Raw genomic sequence first — 17286 nt, 5'->3', positions numbered from 1 at the left:
ATGTCATCTCTCTATCAATCTATCCTCCATTCCCACTCTGACTCATCCCAAATCCATTCTACTGCTTTCATCTCCTAAAGAACCCTGCCTAAGCTCTTCCCTCCTCTTCCACATCTAACTAACCCAAACCTCACTTTACTACCATGATCTCCCTCACACCCCTACTATATTCTCCCTCATTTATCTCATCCTGCTACTATGATCTCCCTAACCCTTTCCACAGATTCTTCCCTCCTCCATCCCTCCTTTACTCATCCCAAGCCTAAATCCTATTACCATAAACTCCCAATTAACACTTCTGGATTCTTCCCTCCTCCACCCCTCCATTACTCCTGTCAATCTAACAAAATCACATATCCGCAACTCAAATTAGCTCATAATAATACTAAAACTGTACTCATATTTCCCTATACTAATCCACCACTAATTCCTTTCGGGTTCCGGAGTAGCATGCTACTCGCCGAAAAGCGCTTTGACGCCTCGTCGGGGATAGTAAGCGCTCTATAAATACTATTACAATACAATACAATACAATAACAAAGTTTGAGAGTATTACAATGCTTGACAGACACATAAAAACTGTAAGTACACTACTGATGAGAGAGTTTCCCCAATGTCTCCTCCCGGGACCTCCCTGAAAGGTGCATCGTGAAATCACCAATGGACAGCATTACCCTGGTGTTTAACAATATGACATCCCCATTCCATGGTCTGATATAACAGATGAGAATGTGACAAAGTAGCCACCCACTGCCAGAACTTGGCACTTTAGTGTGGCTGTTTTGACGCTCCTCATATGGGGAAAAGTGATTACTCAGTGGTATAAGTAAGTGTTTTTCTGTGCTTGGAGCCGCTCTGCTCGAACCCTCTCCAATACCGAGATGGATGACCTATGAACAGGTGCGGCTCCTCCGCCAAGGCGGAGGAGCGTCACACCACTGGATTGTGAGGAAAGGAAAAATAAAATGATAATAACATGATATTGTCATTTATCATTTTATTTTTCCTGGGAGAAAGGGACAGGGTGAGGCTGGGTTTGAGGGAGGGGGGCAGAGAAGGGCTTTTGCTACACAAAGTGCGCATGACGCTTGGGCTGGCCAACAGTTATGCGCACTTTGCATGTTTCCTACCTGGCTGTATTGCACAGCCGAGAGGAGAACATGCCCAGGCTCCCACTACCAGTCTGAGCAGTGAAGCAGGCAACTCAGACCAATGACGATGCTGCTGTCAGCAGCGTTGTGATTGGCTGGGAGCCTGTGTGAGCGAGGAAGAGGATGAGGACGGAGAGGAGAGGAAAAAAACATGTCTCCCCCGAAGGTAAGCTTTTTAAAAAAAACATTTAATTCCCCCTCCCTGGCTCCCCTGCCCCGCCGCCCCCCTTGATTGGCACCCGCCACTGCCTATAAATGTACGAAGGATTTCAGCATACTACACTGACGATTTTCAGGCACATAAACAATGGACATACTTGCCTTTATTAGCATTCCAAAATATCCCCAAAGAAAACTAGCAATTTCAAGAAAATCCTTTCTTTATTCAGCTAGATAGCAAATAGCTAAGAATACAGATTTACACATTTTGGTTTTTGAAGTGTGAAAGGCCCCTAACCTCCAGAGAAGAACCTAAACAAGGATGCCAATGATGCCTTGCAGATGTATTAAAATTCATGGTACTAAGGTGTATATTTACAAGAAAGTGGCGCATCAGCTCTGATGCACCACTTTTCTTGCGTCGCCCTGCGCCCCCCTAATGTCACCACGGCAGCAATGTATTTACAATAGAGCGCACCATGGCGCACGTTAGTTTAATAAATTATGAAGCTCTTGTGCTTTGCTGGATTAGTGCCACCAATTATGACGCTAGTCCAGCAAAGCAGAGGGAGGGCCATAGGTTATGGGAGCGTCAGTTTAACGCCTGCCCTGAGAAAGCATTAAAAATGACAGAAAAAATGGTGCAGTGAAATCTTGTAATTTTCACTGTGCCATTTTTTTAGGCCTCCCTGCGTGGGAAGGATTCCACCTTGCATACATTATATCTTGTGCAGGTATGATGTGGTGCAAGGGGTTACAAAGTGGTGCAATGCATGCATTGCACCACATTGTAACTATGGCGCACGGTGGGGCATCCTGAATGCCTCCTTAGCATTAAATTTAAATGACGCTTGGGCGGCACAAGGAGGCACAAGGGGCTTGTAAATATGCCCCGTAGGAGCATATTTAAGTGCCCTTAACGCCTCCGGAGCGTTACTTTGCATGACGCTCCAGTGGCGCTAAGCACTGCTCCATATTTACAAAGAGGTGTAACACCACTTTTTTGTGGCATTACAGCTCCTTGTAAATATGGGCCCGTCCGACTCAGTTTTCTGCTTCAGAGTAGCGTACAATGGGTGTTGCTGTGAGCATTCCACTGCAACACCCATTGCTTTTGACGCTGCCTCATATTTACAAGTTGTCGTAAACCTGAGGCAGCATCAAAAACGAACGCCACCCCAGGGGTGGCGTTAGCACAGCAAAGCGAGGAGGAATGCTTTTACTCCTCCTCGTTGTTTGCTCTTTCTATGTGAGCTGCACTATGCTTCACACATAGAAGAGGCAAAATGCCATGGACGATTGTTTACATGCAGGAAGGTGTCCCTTCCTGCACATAAACAATCATTCCAAATGACGCTTTGGTGCTTCTATGTGTGCTGCATTTTGCAGCACACATAGAAGTGCCAAATCACCATTATAGATTGTTTATGTGCAGGAAGGCACACCTTCCTGCACAAAAACAATCTATCTCCTCAACACAGACACACTTGCACTATGGTGCAAGGATGCCTGTGTTGGTGCTGGCAGCTTAATTCAGTGCCAGCGCAGGGAGAAACGCAGGGGGAAATGCTGAGGTCTGCTAAATTGTAATTGTATTGTATTGTAATCGTATTTATATAGCGCTTACTACCCCTGACGAGGCGTCGAAGCGCTTTTCGATGAGTAGCACGCTACTCCGGTACCCAACAAGAATTAGTGATGGATTAGTATAATTTAATAAGGAGTACAGTTTTAGTATTATTATGAGTTAATTTGAGTTGCGGATATGAGAGTTTGTTAGTTAGATTGACTGGAGTAATGGAGGGGTGGAGGAGGAAAGAAATCCAGAAGTGTTAATTGGGAGTTTATCCTTCATTTGCTCAATCCAAAGGCTTGAGATGAATAAAAGGGGGGCGGAGGGGAAAGAGGATGTGGAAGGGTTAGGGAGAGCATAGTAGCAGGGTGAGATGAATGCAGGAGAATTTAGTAGGGTTGTGTGGGAGGTCACAGAGGAGAACAATCACAATCACCAATCACAGCCCTAGAAACCAACAGCCAATCAGAATCCCAGCCCTATCCACCAATCACAGCCCTAGAAACAAACAGCCAATCAGAATCCCAGCCCTATCCACCAATCATAAATGCATCCCTGGAGCTAGCAACCAATGAAACACCATCTCCCAAAAGAACCTATCATAACAGCATGTGCAACAACCACGAGGAACCTATATAAGGAGCAAGTTAACTAAAGTCCAGTCCCTGGGGCCTGGGGGGGGCTACTGGTGCTCTATTCAGTATCTCCTTGGATACAGACAGGCTGAATCCACACTTTCAAGCTAGCAGAGTCTACTTTTCAGGTAAGGGGGAGATTGTTTAAGAGACAAACACTGCAATAGTTCTGGGCGCACACTCTAAAAATCGGGCTTTTTAAGGCAAAAAAGACAGGGGGGCAGACAGCTTGTAAGCACAGTTTAAATCACACAAACAGATTAAAAAACAGTCTCCTAAAACCACACTCTGAAAGGTCTATGTAGTCTTTTTTACTAAGAATAGGGGTGAAAAAAAGGGAGGCGGGGGGGGGGGGAGCCACTAAACTAGCAAGGGAATTCACACAGTCACAGCAAAAAACGATTTTGAAACAAACACCACTTTAAAAGAGGCCAAGCTGCCTGAAAAACACAGAGAGTCCACAGTAAAACAAACACTGTTTGAACAATTAATACTATTTGACTAGAAAATATCTTTGGGCTCCTTACCTAGGTCTCTTTGCAATCCTTGAACACTGGGCTGTATCAGGACACAGGAGAGAATGCACAGAGGAACACAAAATGGAGGTGCCTGTCTTTGGCCTTCCCTCCACAAACTTAAGGAGCCAGAGCAGGTGGGGGGGGGGCGGGCCTCAGGTGCAGCAGAGACTCAGGGAGCCAATCAGCTAAGTCCAGTCTCTGGGGCCTGGGGGGGGCTACTGGTGCTCTATTCAGTATCTCCTTGGATACAGACAGGCTGAATCCACACTTTCAAGCTAGCAGAGTCTACTTTTCAGGTAAGGGGGAGATTGTTTAAGAGACAAACACTGCAATAGTTCTGGGCGCACACTCTAAAAATCGGGCTTTTTAAGGCAAAAAAGACAGGGGGGCAGACAGCTTGTAAGCACAGTTTAAATCACACAAACAGATTAAAAAACAATCTCCTAAAACCACACTCTGAAAGGTCTATGTAGTCTTTTTTACTAAGAATAGGGGTGAAAAAAAGGGGGGCGGGGGGGGGGGGGAGCCACTAAACTAGCAAGGGAATTCACACAGTCACAGCAAAAAAACGATTTTGAAACAAACACCACTTTAAAAGAGGCCAAGCTGCCTGAAAAACACAGAGAGTCCACAGTAAAACAAACACTGTTTGAACAATTAATACTATTTGACTAGAAAATATCTTTGGGCTCCTTACCTAGGTCTCTTTGCAATCCTTGAACACTGGGCTGTATCAGGACACAGGAGAGAATGCACAGAGGAACACAAAATGGAGGTGCCCGTCTTTGGCCTTCCCTCCACAAACTTAAGGAGCCAGAGCAGGTGGGGGGGGGGGCGGGCTTCAGGTGCAGCAGGGACTCAGGGAGCCAATCAGCTAAGTCCAGTCCCTGGGGCCTGGGGGGGGCTACTGGTGCTCTATTCAGTATCTCCTTGGATACAGACAGGCTGAATCCACACTTTCAAGCTAGCAGAGTCTACTTTTCAGGTAAGGGGGAGATTGTTTAAGAGACAAACACTGCAATAGTTCTGGGCGCACACTCTAAAAATCGGGCTTTTTAAGGCAAAAAAGACAGGGGGGCAGACAGCTTGTAAGCACAGTTTAAATCACACAAACAGATTAAAAAACAGTCTCCTAAAACCACACTCTGAAAGGTCTATGTAGTCTTTTTTACTAAGAATAGGGGTGAAAAAAAGGGGGGTAGGGGGGGGGGGGAGCCACTAAACTAGCAAGGGAATTCACACAGTCACAGCAAAAAACGATTTTGAAACAAACACCACTTTAAAAGAGGCCAAGCTGCCTGAAAAACACAGAGTCCACAGTAAAACAAACACTGTTTGAACAATTAATACTATTTGACTAGAAAATGTCTTTGGGCTCCTTACCTAGGTCTCTTTGCAATCCTTGAACACTGGGCTGTATCAGGACACAGGAGAGAATGCACAGAGGAACACAAAATGGAGGTGCCTGTCTTTGGCCTTCCCTCCACAAACTTAAGGAGCCAGAGCAGGTGGGGGGGGGGCGGGCCTCAGGTGCAGCAGAGACTCAGGGAGCCAATCAGCTAAGTCCAGTCCCTGGGGCCTGGGGGGGGCTACTGGTGCTCTATTCAGTATCTCCTTGGATACAGACAGGCTGAATCCACACTTTCAAGCTAGCAGAGTCTACTTTTCAGGTAAGGGGGAGATTGTTTATGAGACAAACACTGCAATAGTTCTGGGCGCACACTCTAAAAATCGGGCTTTTTAAGGCAAAAAAGACAGGGGGGCAGACAGCTTGTAAGCACAGTTTAAATCACACAAACAGATTAAAAAACAGTCTCCTAAAACCACACTCTGAAAGGTCTATGTAGTCTTTTTTACTAAGAATAGGGGTGAAAAAAAGGGGGGTGGGGGGGGGGGGAGCCACTAAACTAGCAAGGGAATTCAGTCACAGCAAAAAAACGATTTTGAAACAAACACCACTTTAAAAGAGGCCAAGCTGCCTGAAAAACACAGAGAGTCCACAGTAAAACAAACACTGTTTGAACAATTAATACTATTTGACTAGAAAATATCTTTGGGCTCCTTACCTAGGTCTCTTTGCAATCCTTGAACACTGGGCTGTATCAGGACACAGGAGAGAATGCACAGAGGAACACAAAATGGAGGTGCCTGTCTTTGGCCTTCCCTCCACAAACTTAAGGAGCCAGAGCAGGTGGGGGGGGGGGGGGCGGGCCTCAGGTGCAGCAGAGACTCAGGGAGCCAATCAGCTAAGTCCAGTCCCTGGGGCCTGGGGGGGGCTACTGGTGCTCTATTCAGTATCTCCTTGGATACAGACAGGCTGAATCCACACTTTCAAGCTAGCAGAGTCTACTTTTCAGGTAAGGGGGAGATTGTTTAAGAGACAAACACTGCAATAGTTCTGGGCGCACACTCTAAAAATCGGGCTTTTTAAGGCAAAAAAGACAGGGGGGCAGACAGCTTGTAAGCACAATTTAAATCACACAAACAGATTAAAAAACAGTCTCCTAAAACCACACTCTGAAAGGTCTATGTAGTCTTTTTTACTAAGAATAGGGGTGAAAAAAAGGGGGGCAGGGGGGGGGGAGCCACTAAACTAGCAAGGGAATTCACACAGTCACAGCAAAAAAACGATTTTGAAACAAACAACACTTTAAAAGAGGCCAAGCTGCCTGAAAAACACAGAGAGTCCACAGTAAAACAAACACTGTTTGAACAATTAATACTATTTGACTAGAAAATATCTTTGGGCTCCTTACCTAGGTCTCTTTGCAATCCTTGAACACTGGGCTGTATCAGGACACAGGAGAGAATGCACAGAGGAACACAAAATGGAGGTGCCTGTCTTTGGCCTTCCCTCCACAAACTTAAGGAGCCAGAGCAGGTGGGGGGGGGGGGGGGGGCGGACCTCAGGTGCAGCAGAGACTCAGGGAGCCAATCAGCTAAGTCCAGTCCCTGGGGCCTGGGGGGGGCTACTGGTGCTCTATTCAGTATCTCCTTGGATACAGACAGGCTGAATCCACACTTTCAAGCTAGCAGAGTCTACTTTTCAGGTAAGGGGGAGATTGTTTAAGAGACAAACACTGCAATAGTTCTGGGCGCACACTCTAAAAATCGGGCTTTTTAAGGCAAAAAAGACAGGGGGGCAGACAGCTTGTAAGCACAGTTTAAATCACACAAACAGATTAAAAAACAGTTTCCTAAAACCACACTCTGAAAGGTCTATGTAGTCTTTTTTACTAAGAATCGGGGTGAAATAAAGGGGGGCAGGGGGGGGGAGCCACTAAACTAGCAAGGGAATTCACACAGTCACAGCAAAAAAACGATTTTGAAACAAACACCACTTTAAAAGAGGCCAAGCTGCCTGAAAAACACAGAGAGTCCACAGTAAAACAAACACTGTTTGAACAATTAATACTATTTGACTAGAAAATATCTTTGGGCTCCTTACCTAGGTCTCTTTGCAATCCTTGAACACTGGGCTTATCAGGACACAGGAGAGAATGCACAGAGGAACACAAAATGGAGGTAAATATGGCGCACCCCTGCGTTTCGCCACTTTTGCAGAATTATGGGCCTTAGCGCTTTTGAGAGGGCCAGTAAAATGAACAGGGTGGAAAATCCTCACCTCTGTCAAAGGCTGGCAAGAAAATATGTGAAATCGCTGACACCAGATACATGGACACCAATGCGCCTGGCATGGATGATTAAAGCTTGCGCCTTTTTAGGGTCTTTATGCCAATTCAAGAGTACGCGTCCTTAACTTACAGCACATTCGTTACCACTGTCTTCCAGACCAAGGTAAGAGGTAGTGGAATGTGAAAGGAGTAGCAATTAAATGATTTGGAGCCGATTTTTTTTTTTTAAAGGGTTATGGGAAAATAGTAGGTGAAAAAGATGGGCAGCAATCCTGACAAGAGGAAGTAAACATAGATTTTAGGGTGTGCAAATATATGTCCAAAAAATACGACGGGTGACAATAAAGCTTCTGAAAAGCGGGGAGTACAGCCAAGGTAGGGTAAAGCGATGAAAGGAAAAGTCGACTGAGCGAAAGTAAACAAGACTGAGCGGAAGTAAACAAACCCGAGTCAACTTGTCAGCAAAGTGAGCCGAGGTGCAAGCAGAGAGGGACGGGAGATTTAAGAGCTAGCAATCAACTCTTCATCTTTGCTGCCAAAATAAAGAGGGCTTAGACACAAGTGAAATGGACTAAAAACTATTTGTAAACAGAAACTTGGCATCTACATTATCCTCTAAATGCTTTCAGAGGTTAAGCGAAAGGGCAGTTACACCTTAGCTGAGGAATGAAGTCTCTGAAAAGCCATTTTCATTTCACATATTCCCACCTGTTGGGAGACACGGGAGCAGGCAGAAAATTATAATACCCCCCACTTCGAACTAAAGCGCTGATACCTCCTAGCAAGCAAAGCAAGTGAGACAAACCTTCCCTTGAACAGCCCCTTGTCTCTCCCATCCATGTATCTATCTATTCATTCTCACAGCCTTCCATTCACCTACTGATATCCACTATTTCACCTGAAAATTCTGTCATCCACTCATTCTTCCATCTGTCTCTCATTCAGTCTTTCCTCGTTCCATCCATTCATCCACCCAATTTACCATCAATTCTGCCATCCACCCACACACTCTGCCATCCATCCACTCTGCCACCCATTGATCAATCCACTCTGCCATCCATTCATCCACTCCCTTATTCATACATCCTTCCACTGTGTGATCCATCCATCTAAACACTAGCATCCTACCCATCCCTGCAGTCTGCCATCCATCCATCCACTGCCATTCATCCATCAATCCATCAACTCTACCAGCCATCCATTCATCCACTCTGCCACCCATCAATCCAGTATGTCATACCTCTATCGATCATCCATCTATCTATTCACTTTGCCATCCATCTGTCCACTGTCATCCACTCAGTCATCCATCCATTCAGTAGTCCATCCACACATCTATCCACGCTGTCATTCACCCAGCAATCTATCCACTCTGCTATCCAACCATTTATTCTTCTACTCTGCATGCATCAATCTACTCTGCCATTATCCATCCGTTTTGCCATTCATCCCTTTAGTCTTCCATCTATCCATCCACTATGCCATCCCCTTGTCCATCCATCCGTACTCCATTCATCATTTTTATATCAATTCATCCACTCCGCTATAAAATTATCCATTCATTCATGTTGCCATCCATCCATTCACTCTGCCATCCATCCGTCCACTCGCTAAACCCTTCTATCCATCCATTCATCATCCATCCACACTGCCATCTATTCACTCATCTTTTCACCCACTCATCCATCCATCCCTTTAGTCTGCCACTTATCCATCCACTCTGCCATCCACTTGTCCATCCATCCATCCTCCATCTGTAATTTTTTCATCAATCCATCCACTCTGCTATACAATCATTCTTTCACATTGATATCCATCCATCCACTCTGCCATCAATCCATCCATCCATCAACTCTTCTATCCAACCACTCATCATCCATCCACAATACCAACTATTCAAACATTTTGTCACCCACTCACACTCATCCACCCATCCCTTTAGTCTGCCATCCTTTTACCTGTCCCTCCACCTAGCCATTCATCCCTTTACTCTGCCATTCTTTTACCTGTCCATCCACCTATCCATTCACTCACCCATCCATCCCTTTACTTTGTCTTCCTTTAAACTGTCATCCACCTACCTATTCATTCACTGATCCATCCACCGATCCCTTTACTTTGCCATCCTTTCATCTGTCCATCCACGTATCATTCACTCATCCTTTCACCCAATCATTCATTAACATACACAGTCGTTCACCTTCTCATTCATCCATACTTCCTTCTACTCACAATTTCTTCCAATGTTCTATTTACTCAGGTGTCGTTTTTCCTTGCTCTTGCTTGGTTGTTGACGCTATGTTCCAGCGTTAATGATGAGCTTGTGTCTGAAGGATTGGAGACAGAGCAAGCCCACAAAGAACACCACCCCGCTGTAGCTGCCAAAGCGGGGGGTTCACGACGCGCCTGGGAGATTAAAGCCTGCAGGAACTGTAACTGAGTGCCTCCAAATCTAGAATGGCAATTTGCAACGTTGCTGCTCCTCTTGGTGAAGAAAGACAGCAAGGTTTCATCCAATGCAAGATTATTTCCATTCTACAATATTTTGGGCATTTCCTGCTGGAATGGGATTGGATTGAAGGCGCACAATTCCTGTGGTTTTAACCATTGCCTGCAGCTCCTGATACTGTATTAGTAATGATTGCTGAGAATGCTCCTTCTCCTTCCTAGTCCCTTTAGCCAGCGCTTAATTTGTAAATAAAAACTTGCAGGTGCCCAAAGCTTCTCTATGAAACACGCGTCTGCTGGAATTAAATGTGGGAGCACGGACTACTGAGGCAGCCGAATCCTGAAGCCATCTCGGGCCTCTTTAATCCATTTACAGCCACTCCCTGCCCATTTAGCTCATTCTTGCAGCTTTCTCCTTTTGTGACGCTTTCCCGTCTTTCTATTCTTCAGTCTTTCCCAAATGTGTCTTTAACGCGCAGTAAATGCCTGATGCTGATAAATAAGTGTTGGCCCCTAAAAATAACTGCTGGTGCCCCCAACCAGCAACCACTGGCTCAAATTAAGCACTGCCTTTATCGATTCTCCACATGATGCAGATTATACGTAGTGTCAAGTGGCTGGGTGATGTCTACACTCCTTTATAAATTTCCTAATTGGCAAGTCATCAAGTGAATATGTAGTGACTCCATCTGTGTGTTAGATTTAAAAGTTACAGAAAACGTACATACCCCAACCAGGTGTCCCAGAGTGACAGAGAGGCCAATGGACAAAGAAGGAGATCCAATATTGTCTGATCTGCGACTATCTGTTGAAGCAAAAATGCAAAGAACCAGCTGGAAGGTTAGTATAATCTCGATCGCCACACCTTGTCCTGGAGATGTGTTGTTGCTGAGCTGCAAACAAAAAAAAACACACATCAGTGTTAAATTTGAGTTACTCAGGAGAACTGACCAAGGTGGATGATCTAGGCATAGCAAACATCCCTCTAAACCCCTTTGTACAACTTTCCTTTTGTGTCCTTATATCATGCCCTATGACTCGCACATCCTTAACTTTTTTCCAAAGTTTTTCCCATTCTCATTCGCCATCTTCATTTCATTCAACTTCATCCATCACTTTCCTTCCTCATTCTTTTCCCACACATCCATCTACATTGTCCCCTTCTACATCAGTTCCTTCCAGCTTCATCCTTCTCCTCTTCACCTCCTGCATCCATATCACTCATCACCGTCCCATCAATCTCATCCACTGATACCCTTCATATACTTATCCACCTTTCCCTTAGTCATATAACACTTCTCATGACACCCAGTCCTGTTTGTTCTCTCACTTCTCTTGATCCCCCCTCTTAACTCATTCTTGTTCATTTGCCTTTCCAAGTTCTTGTCCACTTGTCAACTCGCTTGATCTTATAGCTTCCAAGTCAACTTTTTGACTACTAAACCAAGTGTTTAACCCATTTGTTAACACTCTTAATTTTGGCATATGTGGGCACTGAGGAAGCAGGACATGTAGTGACATCTGTACAATCACGTACTTTCACTAAGTGAAGAAGGCTGAACTAGAGTTCTGGTCATGTTACTCTACAGTGGTTAGTGACTAGATTTTTCTCCCTTGAGCCTTCCTATAGTGTAAACACACACATTGCATAGCTCTTTACTGTACAGATAGGGACTCTTGCCAAGCTTTCTGTGTGTCTGCTCTGCTTGCCAGTCCAGCCCTGTCAGCCTTGTGTAGAGCAAACCTATTGGTGAATCCTAAAAAAAGCGTTCTTGCACTTTGGAAGCAAGAATCTATAATTGTTCTTTCTTTTTCAGTTGTGAACAATGCCTACAAATTGGAAGTGTGAATAGATTTTATCAACTCAGAAAACTTTGAGAACAAAAAGCCTGATTTAGATTTCGGTGAAGGGCTTACTCCTTCACAATGGGGACAGCTATCCTGTCTGCTGAAACCTAAATCCCATAGGAAACAATGGGACTTAGATTTTGGCACACGGGATATCTGTCTCCGCTGTGAGGGCGTGACCCATCCGCTAAAATCTAAATCAGGCCACCTCTAGTCTTCATATTTTCACATCTTCTGAACATCAGTATATGTCATCCACCAGAGCTTTTGAATGCCAACCCGAAGATGTACCCGGCTCTTTGCTTGTCTATGTGTAAGCTAAACTTGGGTGAACAGTTGCAAATAAAAAGGAGATGCAAGCAAAACCTTTCCACATTGAAAGTAAAGTTTGGTTTTGGTTGCCTGGCGGAGCTGGGGTGCAAACTACAAAAAACAAGCAGATGGTTTTAAATCTCATTTTAGGAAATCCATCCACACCCAAGGCAGTTAATGAGTTCTCTTTTATGAATTGAAATTTAGTGCAGATCGACAGGCACGACGAAGCTTGGCTTAAATCCAAGGAATCTCAGAGCTCATCGGAACCCTCGGGGTGAGGCAGGACCTTCGGGTTAATTGCTTTGTACAGTCTGCTCACATCAAGGGAACCACTGCGCATCGCAGAGCGAAGGAAACTTTCATTAGTCACTAATAAGACTATCACTTACTGCATTAATCGCTAGATTTCCCCTGATGGTTGCAGGGACCACTGCGTAGAGGATGCCAGCTCCAACCAACCCTCCGAGAATCTGTGCAAGGATGTAGAAGAGTGCCCGCAGGAAGGAGATGTGAGACCCAACCAAAAATGCCACCGTTACAGCTGGGTTGATGTGGGCACCGCTAACATGACCCACTGCCTGGACCATAGTGGCAATCGCTAAACCAAAAGCCATGGAAATTTGCAACACAGTCGGAAGAGCCGAAGGCCATTTTAGAGCAGAACCCAGTCCAAAGAAAAGAAATATCAGGGTGGCGAGAAACTCGGCTAACACTGCCCGGGCAAATGCCCACGTGAAAAGCTCCCGCCTCATAGATCAGGTGGGCAAAAATGAGCCAGTGAGAACTTTCCGTAATCGCAATCTTCTTCCTTTAGATCTGCAAGGAGAGAATGTAAGGATTTATATACCAGGCGGGCAAGGGGAGAGTTCAGCCAGGGGTGGAACTGAGACAACTCAATACTCTTCTCCTCCCTTTTACAAAACCAGCCAGGAAGGCGTTCAGCTCAGGACATACACCTCTTTGATAAGCATTTTGGAACAGAGTCACATATTTTAGTGAATGACGCATAAGGCATTCCTTTAAAAAAAAAAATCAGATAGCCGATACTCTGCCGTTATCGGTTTCATAAGCTCTATCTTGGTGTCCTATCTCTTGTTTTTAAGTGATGTCGGTGTCGTGACAGTTTTCCCAGTGATTCTATCTCTGTTGTCTGGCAGCCTCTTTGCGTACCTTCTTTGATGACACCCGTTCATTCCGTTTGGCCCCCTATTTCAGGGACAAAACTTGAATCATTGATGAATATCGATGATGATGTCAGGATAGCAGTTTTATATTCGGAATGGCGTACATATTCTGGCTATTTCTGGACACATGTTGCTGCATTGGATTAACAATGATTAATACCAACAAGTTCTACCAAAAATGAAGAATTTGAAAATAGAGCAGAGGCTTTCGTTGTCTTCATAACAGAACTTGGATTTAAAAAACTGTATACTCTGAGTTTTTTTTTTTTATTGTGCATTGGTTCAAAGTTATCTATATTTGAAACACACACCAAACCCTTTATGACCATTTTCCAGAATATATTATTGTTGACATTCTCAGTCGTGTGCACCATCCACAAAGTATATGGGACAAAGCCCCTCATCACTCCATAAACAGACTCCTCACTGAGTCCCAGTCACTATATACCCTTCACTCAACCACCGCTCATCTAATTTAACCAATGATATTTCTGAAGCGGATTCAACTCCCTATTACCATCTAAAGTCAAATCCCACACATTCATTCTTGACTCCATCCTCATCCTCAAGAAGCACGTCCCCAAGCAGATCCAGGTAGTCTGGTACCAGCTACAACTACTTAAGATTGTGAAAAAAGTTCCCCTCAGAAAGAGACCTTAGAGTGGCAGCGCATGGCCTTTTACTTTCTCATCAAGATGGTGCTACTGCCCTGCTTCTTGTATTCCCAGCACCACTCTTGCCCCTTTTTAAGGCTTCCTTCAGTCTGCCGCATGCCTCAGCAAGCCCCTGTAGAAAAGCAGCCTTATCGCCCCTACCCGGATGAAACTCCACTAGCCCTCTTACCTTTCCACACCATATTCAAGACAAGCCCTCAAAACTGGCACCCGTATAAATCACTGACAAACTCACCAACTCTAGAGGCTCTCAGCACACATGCAGCCATGATATCCCCGAGTGGACATGAAAAAGGCCAGTAAAGAAAAAAGTCAGAGCCAGGACTTCTCCATCCATGCACTGAAGATCTTTAACAACATCCATGTGGACGGCCAGGATTGGCGGACAGGTAAGTGGGGGTGGGCGTTAGGGATGGGTTAAAAGGGGGTAGAGGGGTGGGGTCGGCCTCTTTCCAGGCCGACCATTAGAGGGAGGAAGGTTTGGCCAGGGAGGACTCCGTGGCGTAGAATCTAGGCAGGGCCTAGGCCAGGTTAGTCAGGCGAGTTGGGGGGAACCTGGGAGGGCCCAAGGGTGTTTTTCTTTTTATTTTTCCCCTTAGGGTGGGCCCCTGTTCGGGACGGGAGCGCGTGCACGCCAGGGGCTCCCCTGGCCGCACAAGGGAAGGCGCGGAGGCGGCGTCCCGGGAGTTAGCTGTCGGCGCGGGCTTCAGCCGCGCCCCGGGGTGCGCCCTCTGCGGACGCGGGGGCGTTACCAGCCTCGGCAAGAAGGCAGGTAAATTTATAGTTACAGGCACGAAGGCCTGTTTTCAAGTGGATCGCGGGCACAACGCGGCGCCCGAGCGGAGGCATACAAGGCCGCGAGACGGACTCGTGCAGCGCCGGGGGTTTTAAGACACCCCCCCCACCAGGCCAGATTAATTAGAATTGCCGGCATTTAGACGCCGGGGGCAACACACGCACGTTTCAGAAACGCGGCGCAACAGTTCATCAACAGGGCCAGGCCACTAGGGCCACCATAGAGCACAGCACCTGGGCGGGCCCTGTAACTTTTTCTGGGAGCCTGAAACGCGGCGGCCCACAGTAGAGATACACGGGCAGCGAGCGCACGGGCCACAACACAGGGTATGGGGCAACAGCATTAGGGACCCCCCCCAAAAAAAAAAAAATCTTTAGGATTCCCCAAATAGGGAAGGGTCGAGGGCAGGGTAGTGGGGACATGGCTGCCAGTCATGAGGCGGAGGCCGTCAGGGCAGCGCTCAGAGTACTGGGCGAAGCGGGACGGGTGGATTTGCTTAGACCCGGTGTATTAGACCAGGCCTGGGTGGGCATGACACGTCCAACACGGGCCGCTTCAAGCGGTGTGGCGGCAGCGATCGCAGCATGCGACTCGCAAGATTCCGAGGGAGATAAAGACGAGGTCCCAGTGAGACAAGAACAGGCCCCAGAGGTGCGGCCAGAGACCCCTGTCGTGTTTAGCCCGTTAATGTTTGGAGGGGGGACGCAAGGCACACAGGACCCGGGCGCTGGCGATGCAGGAATGGGCGGCGCAGGCCCCTCAAGTGGGGGGTTTTCAGGCGGTAATGGGGATAACATGGCAGGGCCAGCCCGTGGGCAACAAGAAGACGGGACCGAGCAGCCAGTGCCGGGGCCCAGTGGGATACAGACCCCATTGGATTTGTCATGCCCCAGGAACGGAAATAACTTACCCATGGGCCACGGGCCACCTGCCAAGAAAAGAGGCAAATACATGGGGAGACCCAGAGGTGGGGCAGTCAAGGCTAAAACCACACCGCGCCAGTCGAAGTTACCTAAACAGACAAGTGAGGAGGCATTCGCGGGGGGGAGCCTCAGAACCGCAGAGCAGGCAACACGGGAACAGTCAGAATCATGGGACCTGGAAGCCAGAATCAGAGAGCAGCGCAGGGCCGTGGCGGAAACAGAGGCCAGGTGGGCGCAATTATGCAAGGACAGGGAAGAGCTGGGGAGGAGGCGGGAGGATAACAGGAAGGGCAGAGAAGTTTTAGAAATGAAGGGGGTACAGGCAGCAGGGGCCAGAGCAGGAAGCTGGGTCTGGATACCGCAGACAGGAGAGGGTAGTTTTCAAGAGGCTGGTGCGGCTGAAGGGCAGGTTGGCTTGGGAAGCCCCAGTGTTTCAAGCGGCCACGTGGGAAGAGGCAGGACAATGTCAACGTCAGAGGTTGGCAAGAAAAAAGGGGCTCCAATGGGGCGCAATGCGGCCCAAGCGCGTTGGAACGAAGCAATAGAGGGGTCTGCGGCGGCCTTCTCTACACCGCGGGAACGGGGACATCATCAAGATGGCGGACGCCATGTGGGGCACAATACAACAGAACCACCGGCAACCAAATGTCAAGGGTATATGGAAAACAAAGGAGTTTGGGTAGGCGACGATGATTTGGAGTTGGACTATGATGAAGAGGAGGGAGATTGGGAAGATGGCGAAATACGCGATGAGGAAGGGAACGGGGTGAAGAAGGGGGGAGCGGGGGCGCAAGTGCGGCGCAACCCCTGCCTCTGCTTTTGTTTTTCAGGACGACGTCACGGCCGAAGGGCCGTCAGGTTTAAGGTCAACAAGGCCACGCGGCGGAATGTCGAGGCGAACACCGCGTTATGTGGAGGAACCAATTGGAGGTACGGGGAGATGGTGGTCAGTCTGGGGTGATGGGGGAGTGGCTAGCAAGGTGACACGCGCGAGCAAATCCATAGGAGTGGGAGATGGTTCAGTGTTAGATAATCCGGGGGAGGTCGCAGCGCAGAAGGGTGACACGAACAAGGACAAGGAGACGGCATCCACCAGTGTCACAGCGACGGTTAGCCCACCAGCAGGGGAGGGCAAGAACGCAGAGGACAAAGAAGGGGGAGCTCACAAGAAGCGTCTTCCGTACATGGGTTTGGCCATGCCTTTAGGGTCACATGTTGCAGAAAAAATCAAGGCAAGAATATGGAAACACGAATATGTGGATGTTTTCAAACTATTACATAGGGACATACAGGTCAAAGAAGGCTCCAAGGAAGAGGAGTGGGAGTTAGCACGCAGGCCTAGGGTTCCCATTACCATGGACAATTGGACGTCCGCATTTTTGATTTTCGCCAGTATATACTGCGAAAAATACCCAGACCGGGCCATA

At 47.1% G+C, this 17286-nt stretch overlaps 1 protein-coding gene across 1 annotated transcript in view; it reads right to left on the bottom strand.

The window, feature by feature from the left end:
- LOC138292226 (aquaporin-5-like) overlaps positions 1-13077 on the bottom strand; it is a 37513-nt gene extending 24436 nt beyond the window's left edge. The window contains exons 1-2 of the mRNA XM_069230669.1: positions 12672-13077; positions 10848-11012 (exon numbers count right to left, since the gene is read on the bottom strand). Of these exons, the coding sequence (XP_069086770.1) occupies positions 10848-11012; positions 12672-13034 (528 nt within the window). The 5' untranslated portion in view covers positions 13035-13077. The remainder of the gene's footprint in view (positions 1-10847; positions 11013-12671) is intronic.
- Positions 13078-17286: the final 4209 nt, after the last annotated feature.

Source organism: Pleurodeles waltl, chromosome 4_2 (assembly GCF_031143425.1).
Source record: "Pleurodeles waltl isolate 20211129_DDA chromosome 4_2, aPleWal1.hap1.20221129, whole genome shotgun sequence".
Lineage (NCBI taxonomy): Eukaryota > Metazoa > Chordata > Amphibia > Caudata > Salamandridae > Pleurodeles > Pleurodeles waltl.
This window is presented reverse-complemented; position numbering and strand designations above follow the sequence as displayed.